Source organism: Mastigoproctus giganteus, chromosome 2 (genome assembly GCF_048544385.1).
Source record: "Mastigoproctus giganteus isolate SK-2022 chromosome 2, ASM4854438v1, whole genome shotgun sequence".
NCBI classification, from domain to species: Eukaryota; Metazoa; Arthropoda; class Arachnida; order Uropygi; family Thelyphonidae; genus Mastigoproctus; species Mastigoproctus giganteus.
The window spans coordinates 167,349,978-167,368,260 of NC_143576.1; the positions used below are offsets into that span (position 1 = coordinate 167,349,978).

The window sequence follows — 18,283 nt, forward strand, 5'->3', positions numbered from 1 at the left end:
GAAGTTTCCCTTCTCAGAAACCATACTCCCAAATCTGAAACCTCATGTATTCTCGGTAGCTCATGATTATTAGCTTTATAGGGATAATTAATCTTGTGTTTTTTGTGATAGTCTGCAACAGACATGGTGCAGCATTTGTTTAAGTTTAGTGTTAGACCATTGTTTGTGATCCATCGGGTGATGGTGTCTAGTCCATTTTCCAGTGATTCACAGTCTTGTGTTGTTTTGATGGTTTTGTATATTTTAAGGTCATCTGCATATGAGAGCACTTTGATGTCAGCATGTTGCATGTCGTTAATATATACAGCAAAGAGTAGTGGCCCCAGAGGAGAACCCTGTGGGACTCCCCTTTGTATATGGAAAGTGGAGGAGTATCTTCCTTCAAAATGAACTCTGCTTTTCCTGTTTTCAAGGAAGTTCGACATAAGTGATAAGGCAATACTTGATAAACCTATGTGCTTTAATTTGAGACAAAGCAACTTGTGTGGTACTGAGTCAAAGGCTTTCTGTAGGTCAAGGTATATAATGTCTTTTCTCTAATATATAATCCTCTTCAATTTAGGGAATCTTAAAACTCCAACAACTAACCTGTGATCACTACCCGAGGAGACACTAGGAATGACCTTGAAATCCACTAGTCTTCTATGGTTGTCGCTCTTTATCCATGAATATTTAGTCAAGGAGGGATTCCTGTTGACCATCCCAACTGTATCTTGTCACTTTGTGACTCTTTCTCTTCTTGAACCGGGCGTTTCTTATGATCAAGCTGTTCTGTAAACAGAAATCCAACAGCCTGTCACCATCATTATTCCTAGGTTCCCAACCATGCAGACCCATAACGTATTCTAGTCCTTGTCTCTCCACTCCGACTTTTGCATTCAGTTCACCCATGATAACTATATCTCCACCTATGATATTCTCTTCAAGCTTAATGAGTACTAGATATAATTTTAGTTCTATGTTTCCCAGAGAAAGGAGTGCCCTTAACTGAAACGAATCATAAAGGATAACAGTTGAAAGCTTTGGGAAGTGTTTTCAGTGAAAAAGGTAGGGAAGGAAAGATACTTTGCACTAGGAGCTGACAAATAAATTTGTATAAATGTAATAAACAAAGGCAAGAAGAAATGAGGCGAAATAAATAGAGAGAGAGAGATTTGATTGCTCAGGTTGTGACATGTAAAAAGGGGGAAATGGTTCATGGAAGAAATATAATGTATTTCTTCCGTGCCAATCATATGGAATATTATGTGAAATTTTGGCACAAAGGTGAGTAGTGTGTGAAAAAAGGAGAGAGTAGAAGGATCGAGAGAGTTCAGCTGCTAACCGGGGAGTTGAGCTCGGTAAGAAAGCTTCAAAAATATAGATATAGTGCCAAGTCATTACGGCCATAAGTTTCTTACATTTACCTTGTGCAGTATAGTCAAGTTTTTTAATGAGTGAGATAATTAAAAGTAAAAATTGGAGTAAATATGGGATCCGGCAGTGTTACAGGAGCCACCTGGTGCATTGGAAAATATAATATAGCCATTATGAAGGTGACATTTTCTTCCATCACGGCTGGAGTGATCTTAATTCAGGTCCTTCCGTACCATTTGTAGAAGTCATATCGAGAGTAAAAGGAAGAACATACATTTAGGAATGGACCTTCTTAAAAGAATTAAAGTTCTACTAATGTCTTTTCAGGATAATTTTATGTTGAACTAAGTTAAGAAACCAATGGTACAAAGGATTAACTTAATTATTAAGTTGATTAAAATTATTATTATTAGCGATAAAGTTATTAGGATGATAAACCATAGAGATATATTGCAACTTAAAACAGTATAAGAGATTGTTTAAGATAGTATGTTAGAAAGGAGCAATATATGAAACAGGAATTATTGATCAAAAGTTGTATTTTTCATCATGAAAGTTTAAAATATTTATTGTGACAAAGGACTGAATCAAAAGAGACTGTATTTAAATTTGTGATGATTGGACAATTTTAGTCTTAAATTAAGAGTGTTTCATTTGAAAAGGAAGAGAGAAACCTTGTAAAATTTTTGAATGAGATATTATGAAATTCTTGCTCTGTAAAAATGTGTAAAATTTTGTGTTAATAATAGATGTTTTGTTGAACATTATTGGTGTCCTCGTAATTTTTCATAAGCTATTGATTTTGATAGTATGAACCAGAGCTATAATGCTAAATACGTTCTATGTTGATATCAATATTTGTAAAATAATAAGAGAAGTTTACCTCAATATGATACGTAGAACACTTCCATACGATACTCTGCAGAAATTAAAATGAAAACAATTAAAAAATCGAAAATCTTACATTACAGTAAGAAATAATTAACAATACGGAAGTGTTCTATATATCATATTGAGGTAAACTTCTCTTATTCTTTTGCAAATAAGCCATTGATATACACATTTTTCCAAAAAAAGAAGTAGTAAATGACATTTATTACCCAAATATCTTGGACCTTCTGATCATTACAAAGCAGTCAGGTAGCTTGTGGGCTGTGGTAAAAGGGTTATAAAAAATTATAACTAATAATAAACAAAGGTAGAAAAAAGTAAAATAAAATTAAATATAAAGTAAAGCACTGCCAACAAAAGAAACCACATCTACAATTGCCTATAATTAGTTTATTATCTTACAGTATATCATGGCACCTCTGTAGCCAGGTGGGCAGGAGCAGCAGTGCATAGCACACGCTTCTTGATTAGACCGGGGTTTGAGCCCGTGAACACCAAATACGGAGGATGCGGAAAAGTCAGGGAATGGCCACCGCATATCCCCGGAGCAATATGGCCTTAGTTACCAATGCTCCTTAAAACCGTGACCACCAAATACGGAGGATGCAGAAAGGTCAGGGAATGACCACCGCATGTTCCCCGAGCAATATGGCCTTAGTTGCTAATGCTCCTAAAAACCAAATAACAACAACATAACAACAGTATATCGTGTTAAATAAATGTTTTCCATACTAAATTTTTTTTCATTCTCAAAGCCCATTGTTATGTGTATAGGTACTTAATAATAATTTTATAATATTACGCAATATTGCTTATAAAAACGTAATACTGGAAATATTCTATAATAAAAATTCAGAACTATTATATGATTTCAGAGAATATAGGCTTAGGGGTTTGCAAGTCAAAAAAGGGGGATAATCACGTCTTTATCTGTGATTACCAAAATTTCTGTATATCATTGACAAGCACTGCAAACAGGCTGCCAAGACACCTTCTCTGTAGTGCTTAGAGAACTTCATATCTGACTACACAATTATCCCCAAGTGCTGTTTATTTTCCATCACATTAAGTGTAGTACTACACAGTTGGTACTACACTCAATGTGGTACCAACTGTGTAGTACTACATTGTAGTACTGTGTGAGACTCCTCTTTCATTACTACAGTTCTCACCTTTAACTATGTTTAACCGGAAGCAGGTATGTCAACCTTGTGTCATTAAACCCAATACCAACAAAACATTTTTTAATCTTAATCTTCATTATTCATCTGATATGCAAACAATTCAGCCTTAGTTTTTAAAGGGCTTCTGTCTACTGGAACATTTTTTGCACCCACCATTTGCTAAGATGCTTTTTATTTTCCACCACATTAAGTGTAGTTGAAAGATGAGGTACTTCACTTTTCATCTCCCAAGTCATGTTCCAAGACATCCACTTGCTTTTCATTGAGACACATTTTCACTTATCTTGTTTTTGCAGTTTGTCAGAAAAATGACAGGTAAAGGAAGCAAATAACGAATCAACCTTGAATTCTTAACAAAACTAAAGAAAACATCAACTGAAAGTTATGAGTTATTATGTCAAGTTTATGGGGAATATATGTCAAGGGCTTGTTGTGCATTTGAATGGCAAGAGGCTTGTCATGTGTTGAATGGCATAAGAGATTTTTAGAAGAAGGAAGAGCGAATGTGGATGACAATGGATACCAGGCCGTCCAGTATTTGTGAAAACTGATGAAAATGTGGGCCGGGTAAGAACATTGATTAGAAGTGATTCATTTAAGCATTAGATTAGTTGCATTAGATTACATTAGTTAGCGTATTTAAAAGAGAGAACCTTTTCAATGTGAAGAGATGGTATTTCTGAATGTTTTTAAAGAAATATCCATTTGGAATTAGGAGGATGGGTGAGATAATTTTATATCTCATTAATCAAGCTTACACTATAAAATATTTAAGGGCAGAGGCCTCATTCTATGAGGTAGAATGACTAACATATAGGTTAGTGCAAAAGCATCGGTTTGGTTATATCTCATATTGTGAATACTTTCACGAGTTGCCATGGTATTGTACTTCTTCGAATAAGTAACACTTCACCAGTGGAGAAGACTACTATTTATTCTCAGCGGATACCACTACCCAGATTGCACCGTTTCAAAGTTTGTTGACAGGTACCCTGGTGTTGCAATAGTGCCAATCCAGTTATGAAGTATAACTTCACAATATGAGAGATGCCTGATGGTGTGTAGTGATATAGACTATAAAATATTTAAGGGCAAAGGCCTCATGCTACAAGGTAGAATGAGTAACATATAGGTTAATGCAAAAGCATCATTTTAACATAGCTATCTACCAAAGTAGTTAAATTAATTAATTAAATTGGCATCATTTTGGTTATTATTATATATTATATCTCAATATGATATATCTCAATTTGGTTATATCTCATATGAGATATAACCAAAACAATGCCAATTTAATTAATTAATTTAACTACTTTAGTAGACAGCTATGTTAAAATGATGCTTTTGCACTAACCTATATGTTACTCATTCTACCTCATAGCATGAGGCCTTTGCCCTTAAATATTTTATAGTCTATATCACTACACACCATCAGGCATCTCTCATATTGTGAAGTTATACTTCATAACTGGGTTGTCACTATTGCAAAACCAGGGTACCTGCCCACACCCACCACCGAAGAGAAGCCACCAAGCTTTTAAACGGTGCCATCTGGGTGGTGGTATCCGCTGAGAATAAATAACAGTAGTCTTCTCCACTGGTGAAGTGTTACTTATTTGAGGTAGTACAATACCATGGCAACTCATTGTGAAGGCATTCACAATATGAGATATAACCATAAACGATGCCAATTTAATTAATTAATTAATTTAACTACTTTGGTAGATAACTACGTTAAAATGATGCTTTTGCACATTTGATTATATAATCATGCTTTGAATAGGAAGTTAGTAGACCTATACATTATCAAAAGTGCCTCTATTAAGTGTTGCATATTAATTTCACTTCAATTTGAATGTTAGGTTAAAATACATAGTGATTGGAAGGGATCACATGTGAAACTTCTAGAGATGATAAAACCAAAAGCAGCAAGGGAAGCAAATGTGAATAGTTTGTTAAAAGATAGTAAATCTATATGTCCTGGGTTTTGCTACTTTCATAAGAAACGCAGAATTCTCTTTGTCAAATGTAAGGTAAGACTTTTGATTTATAACAGTATCTTTTTTATTGTTTTCTTCCTACAAAACAGTTCAATAGTTCAATAGTACAGCACAAGTAATAAAAAGCCTGCTTTTTATTACTTGTGCTGTATTATTCTCCTAAGTAACCATGTTATGCTTAGTTATGGTTTCACCTGGCAAAAATTAAGCACAATAATTTAAGAATATAGTTTTATTAACAGGTTGCTAATATAATCGTTACTCAATATCAAAAAAATATATATATCAAATTCCTTATCTTTGTTAGCCAGATGAAAGGCATGAGCAAATTAAAAGGAAAGACCAGGTGTGATATTTTCTTTGTCCATATCTTTATCTTCTTGAGTTCCTTTGGTTAGCTGATAATCCCAGCCTCCATGAATTCATTAACACTAACTGCTTTGGGTACTCTGCCCTCTGCATTCTTAACCCACCAGCCTTGAATGCTAAGCAATTTATGGTGACTGAGCAAAATATATTGCAAGCTCCCTATATAATAATGTTCTATATTATTCCAGAAGAGAATTTAAAGTCTGTTCTCTCCCTGTCTAATAGCTAATGAACAAGTAACCCAGAGGCTTAAAAAGGAAAACCACCTTTTTTTGCTTTTCTTCATTCGTTAACAGAACTAACCACTAATCCATTAACTTCCGGTCAAAACTAACCACTAATGTAATCCATTAACTTTCAGTCAGTAGGCAACACTGTTTCTACCTCCCTGTGGCAAGGCCAGAAACCTGGGAGGTAAAGTTAATCGCCAGAGCTAACAGGAGAAAACATAGATCATAATAGCCCTATACACAACATGGATTTCTTGATCTGATCAAAGATCTAATGCCAAACCAACCAACAGTGTAGTAAAAACCAACATTTATTTTTTCTGTGCTCATTAACTGAGGTGCACTATAGCCCCAGAAGCTTATGCACCATTTAACCTCAATAACACACACACACAAACTGAATCTTCTTTGAGCAAATTATCACCATTCTTGTTGCAGAAATGTTGAGTATATTGCTGGATTTTCTCAAATAGTCTTTAGTCCATAATCAGATGATCTATTACACTCAAACCAACTTCATTCAGAGTGGCTATTGAAAATTTCTACTTTAGGTGGAATTTCACACTTAAGCCACACCTCATGTCATTTTAAATACCTCTAAAGGTGTAATAACCAAATGGGAATTACTTGATATGACTGAAGAAGAAATAAATAACAAGCTCCTAGGCCAAAACTTAGCCCAAATCAAAAGAATAATAACTAAAAGAGATGGAGGGCTTGTCCCTACATGCATCATAATTCTAACTTTTGGTAAATGAAATCTGAACTTATCTGTCAAAAGCAGGCTGCCATAAAATTAGACCCTATATTCTGAATCCAGTTAGATGCTTTAAGTGTCAGATGTTTGTTCACTCAAACAGTCTGTAGGGGCCTTTGCTATATGTGCCTAATGTGGGTCTAAGTAATACACCTATATACTGCTCTGCAGAATCACAGAAATGCTCAAATTGTGGAGAAGGCCACCCTATCTACTCAAAAGAATGTCAGCACTGGAAAATATAGAAAAAAAAATAAAATGTATAAAATTAAGAATAAAATAACTTATCAGGAGGCAAAAAAACAGATATCACTACCTAACAGTATCTGAACCTATGCAGTAGCAATCAAAAGTTGATACAGTAGCAATTCATACAGATGTTTCTGTTTCCTCCCCCAGATATGTGATTTCACGAGCCAAAACATTATGACCACCCCTGTCTCCACGAGTGCATGCATACCACAGCACCTAGGAGTGATGGCATGGGTAGTACCTGTCATTGTCACTATGATGACCATACAATGGGGAAAGGGAAGGAACTGATGAAATTTGAACAGGGATAGATTTGCTGTACCATGAAGGCAGCAGCCAGAATCTCCGCACAGGGATTGTTGGCTGTTTGAGGGCCTCCTTAGTGATGGTGTGGTGGAATGGTCCAAAAATTGATACACAACCACCACCACAACATGCTAGGATAGGGAGTTCACCACTGGTTTAGAGTCGAAGGGAATAGTGGTTGGCACATACATTAGCATTAGAGGCATATGATGCAAAAAATCAAACTTTACAGCATCAGCAAAAAAAAAAAAAAAAAAAAAAACACCCTTCCCATTTCACCCATCCATTCGTTCCAAATATTTATCTAGTTCTGCCTTGAATTTATTTAAGCTATCAACTTCCACAACAACATATGGAAGTTTGTTCCAGCAATCAACTACCCACTGTCTAAAGGCAAATTTCTGCACATCTATTCGACAACTGTCTTTCCTCAATTTCAGTTTATGCCACCTCAGGTTTGTAATCTGAACAAGAGGAAGAATCCCATTAGCATTGAGCCTGTTCAATCCATTCAAGGCCTTATACACCTCAATCAGATCACCTCGCAGGTGCCTACTCTCCAGACGCTGCAATTGGCAGAACTTAAGCCTTTCTTCGTAAGAGCACCCCATTGTTCCTCTCACCAGTCTTGTTGCCCTTCTCTCTACTCGTTCTACAACTTTACATCCTTCCTAAAATTAGGCTTCCAAACCTATATACAGTACTCAAGGTGTGGCCTGACCAGTGCCTTATACAAGGGGATAATCACCACCTTATCAATGTTTGCAAAATTCCTGTATATCATTGACAAGACCCCATGACCTACTCTGGCAGCCAGTTTGCACTGCTCAGAAAACTTCATATCTGACTGCACAATTGCCCCAGGTCTCTTTCATTCTCCACTACCCTCAGTGTAACACCACCCAGTTGGTACATTTTTTCTGGGGTTACTGCTACCCATATGCAGTACTTTACATTTGTCAATGTTAAACTTCAGTTCCCACTTCTCAGCCCATCTACCCAACTTCTCCAGATCTTGTTGCAGCAGCATACTGTCATTACTATTATTAACAACCCTTCCAACCTTAGTATCATCTGTAAACTTTGACATTAAGCTTGATATACTTCATCAATATCATTGATAAATATACAAAACAACAATGGGCACAAAACCACATCCCGGGGGACACCACTAATAACATTAGTCCATGAAGAGCAGTGTCCATTGGTTAGAACTCAACCATCCCTTTATCCATTGTAGCAACTTGCCCTTAAAGGCATACTGCTCCAATCTGTAGAATAGTCTTCAATGTGCAACAGTATCAAAAGCTTTCTTGATATCCAAGTATATGATATCAAAATTATTTTTTTGCATCCACTGCCTTTGTGATCACATCATAGTATTCAATCAAATTGGTCAGACAAGACAAGCCCATTCTGTGTCTGAATTATTACTGCAGTCTTGTCTAGATGATCCTGTGTCACTTCTTTAACCAGTGACTCCATTATTTTCCCTGGAACAGAAGTCAAACTAACAGGTCTGTAATTACTCGTGTCACTCTTTGATCCCCCTTTGTGAATTGGGGATACATTTGCACATCTCCAGTCCGTGGGGACTTCCCCTGAGTCCAAGGATGCTCTCATAATTATGGCTAAGTGTTTGCCTACTTCCTTTGCTGCCCTCCTTTAATATAACTGGATAGATCCCATCCACCCCAGGTGCCTTTCTTATGGTTTTCTTCAACAATTTCTCCTCCACTTTTTCTCTCTGTTATTACAAAATCATTAACTCCCTGTTAGAGTTTGATAAACATCTGGCCCTCTCTTCCTTGCAAAATACTCATTTAGTTTGGCAACTATCTGAGACTAATCATCTACAGTCAAACCATTGATATCAAGTAGACCAATCTGATTCATCCCCTTCCTTTTAGAGTTTATTTAAGTAAAGAAGTCTTTGCTGTTTTTCTTTGCATCCTTTGCCAAAGATTTCTTATAATCTGGCTTTGCTTGCCTAATCTCCTTTGTGACTTGATTACAGACTAGCTTATATCTACGATAGGTTTCTGTGTCGCCAGATAATTTATATGCATCCTGTGCATTTTTCTTCTCTGCCACAAGCCTCATTAGTTCATCTGACATCCATTTGGGCTTAAACCTAGAATGGTATTTCTTAATTGGAACAAAAAGCCTAGTAGCTTCAAAAATTACTTCCTTGAATGCTTCCCATTTAGAATTTGCTGTTGGTAACTTCATCAGTTGGTCCCACTGTATAGAATTTAAAAAATCTCTGAGAGCACTGTAGTCACCTTTATGAAAGCAACCTTCGCTTTACTCCTGATGGTAGTTATATGTTTAAGTAAATCCCATATCAGTACACTGTGATCACTGCCATTTAGTGGTTCCTTTATCTGTAAATTCTTAATGCATGAATAATCACTGCTGATAATCAGAACAGGATTTTTACTCCCCCTGGTTGCCTCTCTAACATGCTGGTGTAGAAAACAGTCATCCAGTAAATCCACTAAAGCTTTGCTAGTGTGTGAGTGACCAAACCACAAGTTCCAGTCCCTATCTGGGAAGTTAAAATCCCCCATTATAAGACACTGATTGTCAGGCCCACTCTGTTTCTCTGTATAATTGTTCATTGTACTCATCAGAGTTATTAGATCTATAACAAACTCCTACCCTTTTTACTTTCCCATTGCTTATGTCACAAACTGACTCAACATTGCACTATCCATCTCTGTCAACTGGATGTACTTCCTCTTGATTTTGTGTTTCTTAAATAAAAGCATAACCCTTCCTCACTTCTTATCCTGTCTATCCTTTCTGTACACATTGACTCACCAAATTCCAGTTTGGCATTCTTTATATCTGTGTGTCACCATGTCTCTGATGTCCCAACAATTTCCACCTTTGATGCATTGATCTCCCCTTTCACCACCACTCCGTTATACCCATTAAACACACCCTCATTGCCAGATTCTGTCTCAGCATTGTTTTGGATCAAGTTTTGCTCTACATGGTGACTGTGTATTTAGCATCACAAGGCCCTACTTGTGCAGTATTGGTTCAAGGTGGAATTCGCGGTGGAATGCAGCGTTTGCCAGTTCGTGCCAGGACCTTCTCTGTTGCCAAACTCTGGGACATTCTTCTGTCCATATGGTCCAGGATACCTGAGGACACCTTCCAAAACATGAACATTGAGATAAGGATCCTAACGTTGAGGACACCCTAAATCAATTATTCTCCGAGTAGTGCAAGTCAGTGGTCCAACGTTGAAAAAGAGGTCAGAGGAGCTAGCTAAGAAGCTAAGTCATGATGATTTTAAAGCAACAGATGGTCGGTTGTCTCAATGAAAGTGTAGGCATGAGATTAAATTCAAGAAAGCACATGGTGAAAAAGATAGCTCTAATGCTGTAAATGCAGAAGAATGGAAATCCAAGAAACTACCCCTCTTACTTCAGAAATTTTGTGCAGATGATATTTATAGTGTTGGTGAAACAAGCCTGTTTTATTGTGCCATGCCAGATGGTTTTCTGTGCTAGTCATGTAACACTGTCTACTGACATCATCTTCCACAGCCAAGGATGTGAGTACAAAGGTTAACCTTCAGGTAGTACTGTTTGTTGCCATTAGTTGGTGAGAAATAAGCAGTAAGACAATTCAGAATTGTTTTTCTCACTGCAGTTTTAAGCTTTCAGGCTTGGAGATGCCAGAAACAACCAAAAGTGAATATGATGCCTTTTCAGAATGGCAAAAAGTTAGGAACTATGAAGAATTTGAAAGTATTGACAGTAATATTGAATGTTAGAACAAAAATGAAGATTGTGCGGATGCAATTTTTGAAGCATTCTATCAAAACACCAAGACAAGGAGTCAGAAGGCGAGGAAAGTGACACATCTAAATTAGAACAAATTACTACACAGGATGCCAGGAAATTCTTTGAAGGGTTACGAAGATACTTCATGCAGGAAGGCAACAAAGGCAGTCCATTATCTGCACTAGATGTCTGTGCTGATTTTGTTCACTCACAATCAATCATAAGAACATGGCAGGGTACGCTGGATAAATTCCTCCATCAATGAGAATTAGGAACTAAAAGTTGAAGGGCACGTATGCACATGTCTGTTATATTAATTAAAATTTTAAATATCAAATATTTTTCTATAATTTGTTGCATATTTTGCTTTAATAGGATTAGATAGGACTTTAAGGACAACTACGTATCCTCGGATAGGTCATTAATGATATTGACAATGAACGAAAATGGAAAGTTCTGCATGAAGAATATTTAAATATTAAATATTTGGCTCTAATTTATTCTGAAATTTATTTGAATAAATAATTTGTTGCTCAGGGAAATTGTAGTTTGCCTTTTTTTAGGGTCTGTAGTCTAACAAAGGACCCCTATAATGTCACTCAGTTGTCTGTATGACCATCTGTCTGTTACAGCATTGTATCTCTGGAACCACTCAACCTATTGATTTGAAATTTTGCATGGGTTTATACAGCATGTGGGCCAACATAATGGCATATTGATCGTTGTTGACAAAAATTTGTTTGAGAAATGGGTGGGTAAAAATGTGGGGGGGACAAAAATGTCGACAACCTATAGCTTATTATACACTGTTGGAAAGAGCTCAATGAGTAGGTTTAAAATATAATTTAAAATATTTTTTAAATTAAAAATGGCGGCACCAGATAGGAAAATGTGAATAATTTTTGTGTCCTCTCCTCTATTTCCATTGCTAATGGAGTTAAAAATTTAAAAATCACATTAGCCATGATTTATTCGATGCTTATCAAGAGAAAACCATTCCGACTGAAATCTATCATTTACTTTTTGTGTTAAAATTAAAAAAACAATTTTTTTATTGCAATTCGATAGCTTTCTTCTTTGTACTAAGTAACTGTCCTTTTGATGACAAAAAGGTTGCTAAATAGTTAGTTAATAATTCTATAAAGGTCATTTATAAATTTTGCGACAAGAAGTATTTTTTAACAATTTTCAAAGCTGGAATTGCCTCGGCAAGGAGGTACTCAGAGAGTCAGTGTTGAGGCAGCGGTGGTGGGGAGGCACCTGCACAGAATCTTGCATGGTCCTCACCTGCCAGTTGCTTTTCTCCCAAGACTTTAATTGCTTCTCCCACCCTTGTCATTCACAACTGGAAAGACTCAAATAGACAACGTTTTCATTAGTTCCTAGTTTTAAACTGAAAAAAAGTTTCTAGTCGGGGTACTAGAAACTTTTTTTTAGTTACCTTAAAGCTCTCTATTTGAGATATTACACTAATGACCACTAGTGAGACGTAATTTGAAAAATACAAGGTAAACTTCACTACCGCAATTAACTAACAATGGCTGAACTGTGCAACAGCTCCCCCCCCCCACACACAGAGAGTCAAAATATACTGCAGCAGGTAATGATAGAATTTGCTATGTAATGACTGAGCTTCTCAGATTACAACTCAAAGTTCTCCTACAGCTGTAGAACAGAATATACGTGGCTTGTCACAGACATTCTCTCATTGGTCGTTAGTGTACTATCTCAAATTGCTACCAGGTATTCTTGCTACCTGGGAGGCCAAAATGCTGATGGAACTAATATTCAGTGACATTTGAGTGAAGTGGACTGAATTTTGTAAAGTCTGGTTGTCCTCTGGCTGCACCTTCACTGTAAGTAATCCTGGGGTAATCCCTGTGTTGCAAGTCCTGAAATACAGCACCTGGTGGTGAACACACCCAGGTGTGAACCAATGTAAGCAGGGGGTCAAGATGTGGCATCCACACCACACAAAGGAATGCAACCCAGGCAGTACTAGGTGGAAGGTGACTCTCATCAAGGTGCGATACCACCACTTTGCTTAATGGAGGCTTAAAGAGGTGAAGCACAGTTTTGTTTCCAGAGAAAAACTCTGGCAGCCCCCCCACCCATCTCCCCCATCATGTAGTATGATTTTCTTTTGAGGTTATTATGGGCACCATGGCAAGATCTAATCTTCCTTATATTTCAAGGGTACAGTGCTATAACAGCATTCAGCACCTATTGGTAACTATCTAAAAGACATCCAGATCAGCTAGTCTGTATTCTCACTGCCACTACTCTGCTAGATAGTAATGGGAGGGAGTCTTAGTAGTGTGTGCAGGTGTGGAGGCATTTTCGAATGAACATTATTTCAAGGAGCTGGATATATTTTTGCTGTATGTACACCATACCCATAAATTTCATTACTTCATTCATGTCACCTCCTCTACCATTTCCTTCTACCATTATTGAATACATTGTGAATAGACATATTTATAGAACAAACTTATCTGAAAAAAGATCTAACAAATCAAACACTTCCTTGTTCATATCATAAATATACGTGGTCTCACTTCCAACCTTAATGATGTCCATTTCCACTTAGTCTGCCAATCCCCACTTTTTATGACATAATCCCAATTATCACTTGATTCAACAACGGCCCATCTCAGTTGTCCTAATTATTCACTCTACTGTTCCTTTCTCTTCAAAGGTGGTACTTGTGCACGTCTGCTTTGATATTCCCTGTCAGAGACCTAATAATTGATCTCCGAGTTCCACTAATCACTTGGAACTTTTTGACTTCCTTTCTTTGAAACTTTTATCCAGTCCAGCTATCCTACCAATGAGGTAATTTTCCTTGGTGATTTTAATGTTCACAACCTCAGCTAGCTTTGGTTTTCTAGTCACATAGATCCAGTTAGTTGAGATGCTGATGCTCCTGCAATTACTAATAACGTCACAGATTGTTCATTTACCTACCAGAATAACAGACAATCCTTCACAGCCAACACTCTTGATCTTTTTTTCTGTAAACAACCGCTCAAAGTACATGGTTCAGGTGAGTGGTCCTTAGGCACTTCTGATCACAACTTTGCAATGGTCTTTTCTCCAATGGAGCCTTTTTCTTGTGACCATTTTCAGCCTCATGTTGTTGGGCATTACAAGAATGCAGAATGGGATGGTCTGTTAGATTTCTTTTTCTTTGATTGAATTACTGTTTTAAATATTATGATATCAATGTTTGCTTAGATCGTGTCAGGGAAATTATTCTTATAGGGATTAAGTCCTTTATTCCACACTTCAACTTAAAATCTTGTTCTTAATGTACACCTTGGTTTTCCAATAAGTGTGCTAAGGCTGATGAAATAAGAATGTTTGTATAACATAGATGGCTTATAATCAGATCTGTCCAGTATCATTTTTTGCCTTTACCAATTCTCACAACAATTGTAAAGCAGTTATTAAACATCCAAACTAGATTTTGAACTAGCCAAGAGTGTAAAACATGCTTCTTGTCCGAATAGTACTTGAACATTGTTGTATTTTGCCAAAACTGGCTGCAAATTTTTCCCATCTCTACTTCCACTTTTGTTAAAACCTGATGGTTTTATTGCTATCTTAGCAAAGGATAAAGCCAACCTGCTAGCATCCTACTTTTCTGTTGACAATCTTCGTCAAAACCACATCCTGCCATTTCCAGTATACTCCACTCAATGCCTCCTGTGGTCTCCCATCAAAAGGATGTTTGAACAATCTTGATGCCAAGAAAGATGCAGAATCTGATGGTATTTCTCCACTTGTTCTCAAACTATTTTTTTTTTTTTTAATGAAAACCCTGAACAAGAGAGGTATTAGAACCTATAGTACTTAGTACCATGCATGGGTTAGAGGTTGAGACGACAAAAAAAGATATTTGTTGACATTAGACTCAAACTTCTGTAGACTGTAATTTTCAGAAAATACATAGGAAGGAAGGTTGTTCCAGAAAACAGCAGTTGAATGAATAAATGAGGACGATGAAAAGTTGGTTCTGTGGGTTTGAAGTTGGACAGTAAATGGATGTTGGCTGGTGGCGGCACGTGTTCGGACTGTTTTGAAAGAGAGAACAGGAATTATAGAAACCAATTCAGAAGAACAGTGCCCGTGGAAGTATCTGCAGAAAAGGCATTCAGCTGAAACAGAACATCTATGAGATGGCAAGTGGAGAGACTCTGTTAGAGAGGAATCATTAATTAACCTAACTGCCCTCTTCTGAATGGAATCTAGAAGCCTGAGAGAGGTTTTGGGGGCACCGCCCCAGATGTGGGAACAATATTCCATGGTAGGGCAGATTTTCGATTTGTACAGAGTGAACAGCTGTTTGTAAGAAAAGTTATGCCGAGAGCGAAAGAGAAAACCAAGTTTCTTAGATTCAGAGGAAACAATATTTGTAATGTGCTTGTGCCAAGAGAGATTAAAAGTCAGGTAATCCCCAAAAGAGATATAGCATCTTTCCTAGAAATTGGAGTGTCACCAAAGATAAGTATAGGAGCAGAAGAATCCTTTTTGCGAGATATAAGACAGGATTGAGTTTTAGAAGGATTGAAATCAACACTAAGTTGTCTTTGCCCCACTGGAAAATTGCCTGGAGATCGGCATTTAAGGAATTGGTAGCAGATATTCAAGAAGTTGAAGCTGATTGAGCAGGGTGAGTTTTCTCAAACTGAAAAGTGGAATGCAATGTGCTATCATCTGCAAAACTATAGATGGGATTTCCAGTCAATGGAAGAAGATCATTAATATACAAGGGGGAAAGAATTGAACCTTGGGGGACAGCAGCATTAGTGGAGAAGTTAGAGAGCCATCTACCATCATCCATAGTGGGCAATCAGAGAGAAAACTGGATAACCAATTAGAAAAAGTAGTTAACAACCATAAGATGGAAGCTTGTTTAGAAGACGTTTATGCCAAGCACGATCAAAAGCCTTTGAGATGTCAAAAGCAACTGCTTGTGTTTCACCGAACTTTTCCATTGAATTTGTCCATAAATGGGTAACATAAGCCAGAATATCACCTGTGGATCGACACTGACAGAATCCTTACTGGCAAATCGTTGATCAGATGGAAGGTTTCTAGATAGTTTGAGTTGTTGGCAGTTAATTGATTTCTCCATTACTTTAGAAAGAGTAGAAGTTTTTTTTTTTTTTTTTTTTGATTTGGTAGTTGTTGGCGCATCGGCTTCTGTGGCCATATTGCACCTCCCAAGGTTTCTGCAGTACTTTGATCCAAGCCCGAGGCGGGAATCGAACCCGCGACCTTCGGGTTGCCGGGCAGGTACTTTACCCACTCGGCTAGCCCGGTCGGCCCAGAGTAGAAGTAATTGCAATTGGACAATAATTAGATGGGAGGGATTTGTCACCCTTTTTTGGAACTGGCTGGATATGAGCAAATTTCCAAGCAGAAGGGAAAACACCTTTGGAATGAGAAAGTGAAAAAAAGGCAGCAAAGAACAAGAGTAAGTTCAGGAGCACAGATTTTGAAAACAAGTGAAGAAATACCACCAAGACCTGGAGCTTTCTTAGCATCAAGATTCATCAAAATCCTTCTGACGTCTTTATGACGGAAGACCACAGGAGGCATTGAATGGAGCATGGTGGGAGGTGTTTTACCAAGATCACTAATACATGAGTTGGAAGAAAAATTGGATGCTAGTAGGTCAGCTTTACTCTTGGCTGAAGTGACAATAGAATCATCTGGTTTTGACAGAGGTGGGAGCAGAGATGGGCAAAAGTTGCAGTCAAATCTTTGGCAAGTGACCAGAATGCTCGGATACCATTAGGGCTAGAAGCAAGTTTTCTACTCTTCGCCTGTTCAAAATCTAGTTTGGACTGATTAATAACTGCTTTACATTTGTTGCAAGCTCTAGTGTAGGCAGAAAATGAAACTGAAGGATTGGAAACAAGCCAATTATGGAAGCAAGCCAAATATCTAATCCATACTTTAGGTTTAAAGGTTGCTTTTTCTATGGCCTTCTTTTCAAAGGAATCCATAAAAATCTCTGCTAATGGGGGGGGTGTTCCACTCTCTCCCCCTACTGGCAGAGAGAGAGAATGGACTACCCATGCTTAAACCTTGTTTTTGTTTATATAGGTTATTTTTGAAACTGAAGTAACTTCCTCCTGTTGACAAATCTATTAAGTCAAGAATATCTGAAATATCCAGGGTTGGTAAGGGAAGGTAGTATTTGGTGGAGGATGCTCTTCTAATGGGACATTAGTGAATGTTTCATGTTACCAGCATCAAAGGAGACAAGATCTTCATTATTGATTTTAATTTTTTATAGCTGGTTGAGTAAATGTTGAAAGTTAATTTTGCAAACAGTTACTCAAAACTAACATTAGTAACTTAGCTTATATATAATGACAACAAATTTTTTAGTTTATTTCATAAGTTATATGGGATGATTTTCTCATAGAAATTTTTGAAACATGTAACACTACCACATATGATAATTTAAGATGTTATATTTTTATAGACATTGACTGGAGATTTATATTAGCCTATTCTTTTATTAAATTTGATAATTGTTAATTTTAATATTGATTTCCTTCATTTTAGGATGACTGGGTTGGATTTAAAGCTCTAGTAATATCAGGAGGAAGAAAACTTTCAGCTCAAGATTTTTACAATGGTTTTCTCTCAAAAGTCCCTTCAGAATACCACAGTTTAGGCAAGGAACAGAAAAATGATTGTTAAATGATTGTGCAAGAAAGGAAAGCAGTAGTATACAACAAGTTTAAGGAGTAATTTTGAGGCAAAACATTAAATGAAATTTATGTAATGACTTGGTTCAGCATTGGTTTTTTTTTTTTTTTCCCCCTAATATTCATATACAATGGAGTGAAAAAAACAAAAGTGAAATCTGAAATTCATATACTGACTGACTTTTAGTTGCTGATCAACTCTGAAGAGGCATACAGATTAAAATTCAAATAATTAATTTATTTATTATTAATATATTTTTTTAGGGCTTTTTCATTGTTTTAGCTCAATCACTCCTACCTCTCCCTGCAGTATAATTATTTTGCTGGGTACTGATATCTTCTATTGTCATTCTTGGCTTACATGCTTCTCTCTAATGCACATTGCCTTACACATTTATTTAGTT

General features: G+C 36.9%; 1 protein-coding gene across 2 annotated transcripts in view; it reads left to right on the forward strand.

Moving 5' to 3' along the window:
- The window catches only part of LOC150089728 (methionyl-tRNA formyltransferase, mitochondrial), a 164,471-nt gene extending 146,515 nt beyond the window's left edge, over window positions 1-17,956 (forward strand). The window contains exons 8-9 of one of the 2 annotated variants that reach the window (XM_090368768.1): window positions 5,294-5,464; window positions 17,734-17,956. In XM_090368768.1, the coding sequence (XP_090224894.1) occupies window positions 5,294-5,464; window positions 17,734-17,871 (309 nt within the window). In that variant the 3' untranslated portion in view covers window positions 17,872-17,956. The remainder of the gene's footprint in view (window positions 1-5,293; window positions 5,465-17,733) is intronic. The other variant, XM_090368770.1, reaches the window with a different exon arrangement.
- The last annotated feature ends 327 nt before the right edge of the window (window positions 17,957-18,283 follow it).